We start from the raw sequence: 10556 nt of genomic DNA on the forward strand, positions 1-10556 counted from the left end.
TGAAACGCTCAAGTTATGAATTTTTTGTTTTATCACGAAAGAAAAAATTTCTCCTGACGGTGACGTAACTTGGAAAAAGCGGCACCTTTAAGTGGTCTTGAATGTTTTCCTTACCACCATTAGCAAATTTCCGCATATCCTACAACACGCTGCATGATAATTTTTGCCAACTTGTATATGCATAACGTGAAGATAATTAGGTAGGATGTCTTAAGCGAAGCCGATCTAAAAGACTTACGCAACATAGGCATGCTTCCTATAAAGGTGTTTCCTATTTAAAATTTACTTAGAATTACAAATAAGATTCAATATGAATTTTAAGTCTAAATAAAACTATTTAATATGAATCTTAAAAAAATTCCTTAAAGTATGAGTTTTATGAATTAAGGAAAACTTGCAAAGAACTTCTTCAAAACACGTACTACAGAAGCCCTTCTGAAAGCTCTTTTTTGAATAGCGAATGCGGAGGCCCTTCAATTTGTGCCACTCCATGAAAAAATTAAGGAGAAAGGAATAACTTTCAGAAAGGCCTTTTGGATGAGATTTTAACTCCTGAAATTATCTACTGGGTAGTACTTGTGTATGACCTCTCTGCCGTGTGCCTGATCAGAAACTTGCATTTTTTTGGCATTTGTCCGAAAAAGATTTAGATTTTAACCAAATAAACTAAACAGAAAGAAGGTAAACTCACCACATGTTCAACATGTTAGAAAGCCTTAATTGCAAAACAACATTGTTGCCCACGCTTAAAGGTTTAAGGTAAGGGAAAAATGGATATTTTCAAGGGCTACACATATGCATTTTTTTAAACAAACTTTTTTTTGCTGAGAACTTATTTAAATTCCAAAAACCGAAACCAACTTGAATTAAAAGAACCAACACTGAAATGCGTCAAAATGAAAATAAAAGAGCACAAATTTCTATGTAAAGCAAAACAATGGGTTTGTTCGTCGAAAATCCAGCGAGAATTATCACTCAAAATATCAGATAGTAAGAAAAAAATTGTTCCAAATTCTCTCTCAAGTAGAGAAACTTCCAAATTTCTGCACGAACGCAAAAATACTTAGCTATAAAGTGTCATATTAAGGATAAAAAAGTGCCAAAATGTGTCAAATAGAAAAATAAAAGTGACAAAAAAGGTGTCATTCCTTTTAATTCTTCCCATTTAGCATTAAAATTAGAAGCACATTCCTAAATCAAAAGTCCAATGCCAAAGTAAGATAAACCAGTTGAATACATCATAGATATGAGAAAATTTTAGTTGAGAAAAGGAAGTACAAGCAAAGGATTTCACAAAAATGTATTGAAATGTTACTATTTTTCAAAAATGCAATTTGGCACTTTGTGCCGAATTGCAAAATTAAGTGCCGTTTGATGTAAAAAAGGGGCCAAAAGGTTTGAGCCAAGTTGGCAGTTGCATTGCAGACAAAAGAAATTTGTACAGAATTTTTAAAATTCTTTCAAAGGGACAAAAAACGGGATCTACAAGTATATTTTTTGTTCGTCCGACTTTCTTCAACCTACGTTTCAATTTCTTTGTCGTAGTAACTGTCGGGTATCCTATATCGACTCTGGTTGAGATAGCATTCCGATTACGAATACAGTTTTTTTCAGCCGAATACCTTTCAAATCATTGGAATTAACTAAATTAATTAAGTAAACAAGTATTTACTTACATTTTTCATTTTAAAATCGCTCAAGTTTGTAAATTTTTAAATTTAGCGAACTTGTTTATTCAAATTATCGTCGACAAAAAATCCAACCACAATCATGTTTTCGTAATTGCAAATTCTTGCTGGCAAATTTTTCCAGCTTGAATTTGCAACTACTCTCCAAAACTAGTATTTCTACTTGTGATTTATTTAAATAAAACATGTGAAATTTAGGTGAAGCAGTTTAGCCGCTTTTAGCCGTTTTTTTTTTGCTAATTTAGCCGGTTGGTCCAAAAAGTTCTGGCAACACTGCACATATCCTGCATTCTTATAGCATAGTGCCGTTTGCGTTAAAATAAAAGCACATGGTCCTTTTCAGGGGCTTCAGCTAATGAAATTTCGGTTCCACCAAAGAGAGACACTACTTTGCGAATGGAAAGCCCTTCGCCTGATGATTCTAAACGGCAAAGCACAATTTTCAGTTGTATATCTACCGGAAGTTGTGCTGGACTGAGTTTATTTTTAAAAACGTCGTTATCCTTAATGATCTTTAAAATATAAGAAAACTCCACCGTTGTAACGCCCATCATTTAACAAAATCTTTCATTACCCATATTCTTCAACCCATATTCAGTTGATTTTGGTAATCCAAAGTGAATACTTCTACGATTTGCAGTTCTTCCTTCTCTTCTTCGTCACCTGAAACCAACATAGATACATTAAAATGTATATTTCCAAATATTTCACTTACTGAATGCCATCATTGAAAATTCTAGTGCATATTTTTCACATATGGCAGCAATAACGCTGGTTTACAGCAAAAATGCTCAGTGGATGCCGCTATCCAATTCCTATAAAGAATTGCTCGCTGATTCCGAGAATCGACTTAATTTTTTATTCTATGGATAAGATGTCAAGATATTTTCAATTTACCGTTATTCAGCTTAAAACAAAAAGTGGATACACTTAATCACGTATATCTTGCGAACCAATTTATCAATCTTAATATGAAATACGGAAAATGAAAGCTAACAAGATTCTACATAGGTATATACTCGTACATCACTTTTCCATACGTCAGACAGTTTCTGACAAATTAATGAATCATTCCAGATTTTTTTTTATGAAGATACGAGGAAACACTTCATTAGTAACTTGATTTGTTTGTAACACAACTGCAAAAATTTTACCAGAACCTAATAGTTTTTTAATTTTTCTCCTGTTAAAATTAGATTTTTTTATTTTTTTCATCAAAAAAAAAACTGGAATGATTAATTAATTTGTCAGAAACTATCAGAAAGTGACTTACACACGGTTTATGGAACATTTTCTTAGCTTTCATTGTTCGTATTTCATTTTCAGTTTATTAAATTGGTTCATGTTTTATGATGAATAACGGTAAATTGAAAATATATCGAAAACGTATCCATGGAATAAAAAAATAAATCGATTTTTGGAATCCGCGGGCGCTTCTACATACAATTTGGATAGTGGCGTCTGAAGAACAAAAACCAAATTAAAATTTGTGATCCAGTGTAATTTGTGATTTTTCACTCTTCCGCAGCATTTTAATTTTCAAACGTTTATGAAAGTCTTTTGGCGTAATCAGCTGAACAAGTTTAAATTTTATAGAAATAGCATACATAAAAAGATCATGAGGTGTTCACACCTCGCATATATTTGCTGTGCTGAAACAATACAACAGGGCTACGACAAATAAAACGGCGTATGAATTTCCTAATTAGCGTGTCTCAATAATGTGTTTATTTCATGTTTGATGATAAATTAATTGTTAAATATCAAAGTAGTTGTAATAAATACAACTTTTTTGTATTGTCTTATTTGTTATTAATAATATAATATGTAGGGAAGTATATCGTCGATTTTTTTGCAAAACCGCCCATCGACTAATTGCAAAAACCGCCAATCTTACGGCACTCAAATTTTACAGGAGAGCGGAACAACAGGTTTTTTTGAAGGCATTGCCTGGATAGGCGGTATTTTCTCTAGCAATTACTTTACAAAGCTGTTGTTTTAATACCGATTTTACGATTCTTATGCATAAATCTCAATGCCCGGAGTTCAGGGTTACCAAATCTCATTTTTGTCACAATGGCGATTTAGGCGGTTTGTTTTTCCTATTTATAAATAATTGTTCCTTGAGGCAAACGCGAATATGCGTCATAACTACGGTGACTATAAATATGAATAGAAAATGCAGGACAATTAAAAAATATATAACCTATACACTTTCATAAATATGTAAATTTACGTAGTATAAAATACCAAGAAAAAACAAACTGGTTATTAAAAGTGAAAGCATGGTGATTTTTGTTAAATATTTGCAATGTTTTTCAAGTCTATTTTTTTTATAAAAGCATGTTCATTCTTTAACCAAAACCACATAAGTCAAACTTTATACAGAATTTAGAAAAATTCAATAAATGTTTATCTACATATTTTACTTTTTAGCCTGAACTTTTAGAAAAATTCAGGGTATGCTGGTACATCGGTTATGCAATTAAAACCAGTGCAAGTTTTAAGTGGTTAAAAACTCGCGTTAATTTTTAATGATTTTTTGCCACGACGCCAGAAGTTATATATTTTTGTCAGAGGCACTTCAATACCATTCGAACTGTAGATCGCTTACGTTAATTGGGAGATTTTTTCATGAGATATTGATGAATAGCTCCGAAAAGTACCAAAAACACGTCTCTCGAAAAAATCTCGAAATGTCTTTGAAAAGAAAAGTAAACGTTTGTTTTATTTAAAATAACCGGCCGGAAAGCTGCAAACACAACATTAAACTTTCAACTTGGCCCAAGTGAAATAATTATAAAATCCATGTAAAAGCTCAGCTAGTCTAGACTTAATTCCAGTAACTTAACTTAACTTAATATTTTGGCCAACCTGTTATATGAGAAACTGTGTTGGCGGTTAATTAAAACTTAACTTACCGTAAGTAACTTAAGAACCTGTAGGTTTTAGATTCTTAAGTTACGGCCTTGCGGAAATTGGGAGCGGTGAGAGAATCAGGCTTTCCAGATTCTGGTTTTTGCATTTCTTAAAAATAAATGAACGCAAACATATTTTTCTGCATGCATTTTTCTGATGTGGCAGTTTAGGCAGTAAACTGTCAAACAGCTGAAAAAGAAAATACAAAAACAAAATATTTCCGCTTCTGGCTTAAGCTGACGTGTTGAGTAATCATTGATGATTAATTTAAGTCTAGACTAACTAAGCTTTAAGTTTTGTGTTCCACACGACAATCTGAAATGTGCTACTCTTCCCAGTGTTGTCACTTCAGAAACCAAATGAGTGGTAGATTGTTAATAAAAACTGTGGTATATCTCTAACACAGCGTAGTAGAATTTTTGTAAACATTAAACACATTTTATTGTGCGTCAAATTATTATTTATCAGAAACAATAACCAATAATATAACAAATACTAATTATTGAAACAAAATGAAGCATTATTGCATAAATACAGGAGTTCACTATTTAGTGCATTTAAGTTCAGACCCAGACTCTTGAAGTGCATATAAGTTAGTCTCTTTTACAATCAGCTCAATAACTGCATCATCGAAAAACGATCTGAAACACTCTATTGGTCTATTCACCATTTGAACATCTTCTACAGGATTTTCTAATGGTATGTCTTTTACACCAAATGGTTTTTTCCTCCATCGCAATGTAGACAAGTCTACTTTTTCAACGACAGGAATTTCTGAACACTCTGGATACTCTTCAGCACGTTCTTCAGTGGCGATAGCTTCTAACAAGTCGATCTCGATTTCCTCACCTTTCTCCAAAACATCTTTCAAATTTTTCTCTAAAAACTCGGCCTAATCTTCTTCGCACTCTTCATCAGAAGATTCGTCCCAGTCAAACTCCAGAACTGCTTCTATATCTGCTACACAAAGTCCTTTTCGTGGTTTGTTCATGTCTTCGATTTCAATGTGTTTGCTACCACCGTTGCCCAAAGTTGCTTACAAGCAACTTCAGTAAAGAAAAAAATATTCGCCGGCAACAATGCAACTTTTATTAAATATTTTACTACTTATTTTTCATTTCAATTCTGAGCGTTCAAACTGCGTACCTATTTTTTTATATTATGATTTTTAAGTACTTTTAATTATTTTTCACTTTTTGCACTAAAATTTCAGCACGCGCAATTCGCTCGACTTCACACTGAATAAAGCACTACAGTTATGTTGATCGCAACACAACTGACACTTTTTTTGTTTTCTTTTTTTTTCTTCTAAGAACTGCAATTAATCAATTCGATGCGTGTTTTGATGAGTTAGTTCCGTTTGTTTCAAATAAAATGGTGCTGAAAATCAAAGTTGCTTATAAGCAACTTTGGGGTCAAAAGGGTTAAGGTATTGAACTTTAATGCAAAGCAATAGACACCGAGGCGAGGAATTGCTAAATTTATCGCAAAGGCATCATAAAAGAAGAAAAAAGCTAATTTGATCAAAGTACATGTGCGAGTGATGCAGCATTTTGCTGCATCGCACGAAAACCGGACCGTTGCCTATTGGGATATGTTAGGCCTTTCTGAATACAATAAAAAACACAATTTTAAGTTTCCATTGAAGGTTAGTTGGTCTCACAAAACTAAATTAATCGCTTTCAATCAGCTGGCCGGGCATGGTATTGGATCAAAGCCCCAAATTAAGTACATGCGCATCATGTACGCATTATGCGTAAGGAACAGTATCTTTTCATATTTCAACAAAATTTGCAAGATGTAGTCGAAAAAATGAGAGCTTCTGCTGAAACACACTGCACATGTTCGCAAAGACTGGATACAAAAGCAAAAATTTGGTAATTTCAAATGACCTCCACAATCCGCGGACATGAAATCAACTAATCACAGTTTACTAAGTATCCAAGTCCGTAAAATCGAGTACATGAGCTGTGAAAGCAAACTAAGGATATATGTATAGGAGGATATTCTTCTTCTTTTTTAGCGCTGTAACCGCCTAAGCGATTTTGGCCGAGTTCAGCAAAGCACGCCAGTCGTTTCTCCTGTGTGCCAGCTGACGCCAATTGGAAACGCCAAGTGAAGCCAAGTCCTTCTCCACCTGATCTTTCCATCGCAGTGGGGGCCTCCCTCTTCCTCTGCTACCACCAGCGGGTTCCGAGTTGAATACTTTCAGAGCTGGAGCGTCGGTGTCCATTCGATCGACATGACCAAGCCAGCGGAGCCGCTGTATTTTAATTCGCTGCACTATGTCCACATCGTTGTAAAGCTCATACAGCTCATCGTTCCATCGTCTGCGGTACTCGCCGTCGCCAACACGTAAGGGCCCGTAAATCTTCCGCAAAATCTTTCTCTCAAACACTCCAAGAGCCGCCTCATCGGATGTTGTCATTGTCCATGCTTCTGCGCCATATACCAGCACGGGCATGATGAGTGACTTATAGAGCATGCTTTTCGTACGTCGAGAGAGGACTTTACTCCTGAATTGCCTACTCAGTCCAAAGTAGCACTTGTTGGCAAGAGTGATTCTGCGTTGGATTTCAATGCTGACATTATTATCGGTGTTAATGCTGGTTCCCAAGTAAACGAAATTCTCTACTTTCTCGAAATTATAACTGTCAACAGTGACGTGGGTGCCATGGCGTGAATGTGCTGACTGTTTGTTTGATGACAGGAGATACTTCGTCTTGTCCTCGTTTACCACCAGACCCATTCGCTTTGCTTCCCTATCCAACTTGGAAAAGGCAGAACAGACTTCGCGGTTTTTGTTTGCGATGATGTCGATGTCATCGGCATAAGCCAGCAATTGCACGCTTTTATAGTAAATTGTTCCTGAGCGGTTCAGTTCTTCAGCTCTTATTATCTTCTCCAACATCAGATTAAAGAAGTCACATGAAAGGGAGTCACCCTGTCTGAAACCCCGTTTTGTGGCGAACGGCTCGGAGAGGTCTTTTCCAATTCTGACGGAGCTGGTGGTATTGCTCAACGTCATTTTACACAGCCGTATGAGTTTTGAGGGGATGCCAAATTCAGACATAGCGGCGTATAGGCAACTCCTTTTAGTGCTGTCAAAGGCGGCTTTAAAGTCGACAAATAGGTGGTGAGTGTCGATCCTTTTCTCGCGGGTCTTTTCCAAGATTTGGCGTAATGTGAATACCTGGTCTATTGTGGATTTGCCAGGTCTAAAGCCACACTGTGTCCTTAAGTCTTTCACACAGTACGCTCGATAAGACCTTGTAACCTATGCCTAGAAGGCTGATCCCGCGGTAGTTGGCGCGAATGGCGGGGTCACCTTTCTTGTGGATTGGGCACAGCACACTTAAATTCCAGTCGTCGGGCATGCGTTCATCTGACCATATTCTGCACAAGAGTTGATGCATGCACCTTATCAACTCCTCGCCGCCGTACTTGAATAGCTCAGCTGGCAGGCTGCCAGCTCCAGCAGCGTTGTTGTTTTTCAGCCGCGTTATTGCTATACGTACGTAGGATATACCTCCAGAATTTTTACAGAGATACAAATAAGGTATGCCAAATCACATCCAGGAACCAAAAAAAGCAAGAGCTTATTGAACATTGTGTTAATAGTTCTTTTTTCTTGCGAAAATTGCTAAAAAGTTCTTAAAAATATATGAGTGCAAAACTGTAACATTTGCATTAATTTACATTTTTGTCTGCTGGTTTTATTATTGTTGTTGGATTGACTATGAGTTATGAGAGAGGAAGTACAGGTGTACCAATAAGAATATACAACAAAAGTATGAAAGTCGTTAGAACTTGGGAAGATAGCGATGGCTGAAGTAAAAAGTGTTACAACATGTTACAGTTTTGCCCGTCACTGTATATAATTATAAGAAAAATGTTGGAATATACGTTATTATTTACATATTTATGGCCACGAACTTTCCATCAAAAAATTTAAATTTTAAATAAAATTATATAAGGTCTTTCGAACGTACATAAGTATTTTCAAAATCACACATTTCTTTAGTGAAAATTTGATTTTCCACTGATAACACACTGAGACGATTTCACTTAGAATATTTAATTATATTCATCTTTCATCACCGGCAGTGCTATCAGGAAGGGCTGCCAAATTGCACATATAGTTATTTGGATTATTCAGTGAACATAAATTCGTCAAAGAAATTTCTTTTTATTCCCTAGCGCAGTCCAACCTTTGACCAAGTCATCCATAACTTTGGTTTTGTCAAAAACGATCAAATTTCTCTACTCGCTGTTCAAAGACTCTTCCAAACCCTCAAAAAAAGGATATTGTTTAAGAAGCGGTAAAATAGTTTGCATATCACCTTTTTCAATAATTTGTGGGTCAAAATACTTTAACAGTCTTAAGTTGCTTTCAGCAAAATTAAACCATTTACGCATTTCATCACACAGTTTTATATAATATTTAAAAGTTTACATTCAACACTATGAATCTCTATATCACCACAGTTGCTCTCTTTGAATTTTTCAGTTTCAGCTGAAACTGCGATACGATTCTTAATTTCGCCATACAAAAAACTGTCACCTGAAATTGCGACGGAATTGCCTTAACTTCGCGAAAACAACTCTTAAAATTGCGTATTGTGAATTATTAATGAGTAAAAAGAAGAAAAAAACAAACGTCAAACAAGCAAGTAAAAACAAAGCAAACCTGACAAAACAAAACAACAACAAAGAAATAAACAAACTGTCATCGAAATTGAAATTGAGATGGTTGTGTAAACAGCTACAATTTCAGTTTAAAGTAGAGTATTGAAATTGCGCAATTTGGCAGCACCTTCAGCTCTTCAACTAACACAATATTTACAATAAATTTTTTGTGACTTTTACATTCATATTGAGGAGAAATTGGCTGGTCAACTTATTTCAAACAAACATCTTGACAAACTAGGTTAATAGCGTCATACCAGTAAAATTGTGGTAGATTTTTTAAAATATGTGGTAGTTGTGGTAGAAGTGTAAAATTATTGAAAATGTGGTAGATCTACCACAATTGTGGTAAAGTGACTACACCGACTTTTCCACGCGAATAATGAAATGTGCTAGTCTTCGACGACTATAGTGCTAATCTTCATAGGGACCGAGTATATGTAAGGTAGATTTATGCTCAAAGCAATTTTTTATGAGAAAAGAAAACATCTTAATTTTGATAGAAAATTTAAGTTTGCAAAAAAAATTCATTTTCTAAACTTATAAGTTTATCAATATGCACTTATGCTTGTTAGTTTACCTAATAAACTTAAAATGTGCTGAATTGTACCTTAACACTAAAATTTTTTATGCGATAATTATTCTACTCCACAATAACACTCACCTTCGGCACATAACAATACAGAAACTTGTGTTCCCTATCCACAATCATGTGATCCATTTGCTCTTCTGTCAGATCATCTAACATGTGTGTACTATAGCCCAACGTCTCACATTGTTTCTGTAAATATTCCTGTCGCTGTATGTTTATCGTTTGTGTTAGCTCCAGGCCGTGCTGGGTGACTTTCACATTATTGTTGTTGCCATCTTCGAATGCACCACGACTGAGGTCAAACTGCTGGACACCAATGAAAGTTAGCCCTATCCAATAAATGAACAAGGATTGACGGTAGAAAATTGAATCCGCTTCCGCTGATGGCATGGTCAGCTTTGAATTCTGGTTCTGATGGCTGTCGCACATTCCTTGTGATAGTTTTGCGATTGAACTTCCCAATTCTCATGCAGCGCGGTGGTGGTGGTGATGGTGGTAGTTGCGGTGAAGTAACGTGTGACATCGAAATTCGGAATCGAAAACATTTGAATTGGTTAAACTTTGTTAACACTTTGCGTTCTTACTTCTATGCACTATAAAGACCTTTGAACATCAAGTTACTGATTAACTTTTTATATTTTTGGACCGGCTTTTTCACTATCGACAAT

The 10556-nt window shown here is 35.4% G+C and overlaps 1 protein-coding gene across 1 annotated transcript; it reads right to left on the bottom strand.

Moving 5' to 3' along the window:
* Window positions 1-1941: 1941 nt before the first annotated feature.
* LOC118754506 lies at window positions 1942-10550 on the bottom strand. Its single transcript, XM_036489384.1, has 2 exons — window positions 9961-10550; window positions 1942-2351 (listed from the first exon to the last, which is right to left on the bottom strand). Exons 1-2 carry the CDS (start codon window positions 10315-10317, stop codon window positions 2316-2318), a joined length of 393 nt encoding a protein of 130 aa, XP_036345277.1. The 5' UTR covers window positions 10318-10550; the 3' UTR covers window positions 1942-2315.
* Window positions 10551-10556: the final 6 nt, after the last annotated feature.

Source organism: Rhagoletis pomonella, unplaced genomic scaffold, assembly GCF_013731165.1.
Source record: "Rhagoletis pomonella isolate Grant_MI unplaced genomic scaffold, Rhpom_1.0 Rhpom_scaffold_04036, whole genome shotgun sequence".
NCBI classification, from domain to species: domain Eukaryota; kingdom Metazoa; phylum Arthropoda; class Insecta; order Diptera; family Tephritidae; genus Rhagoletis; species Rhagoletis pomonella.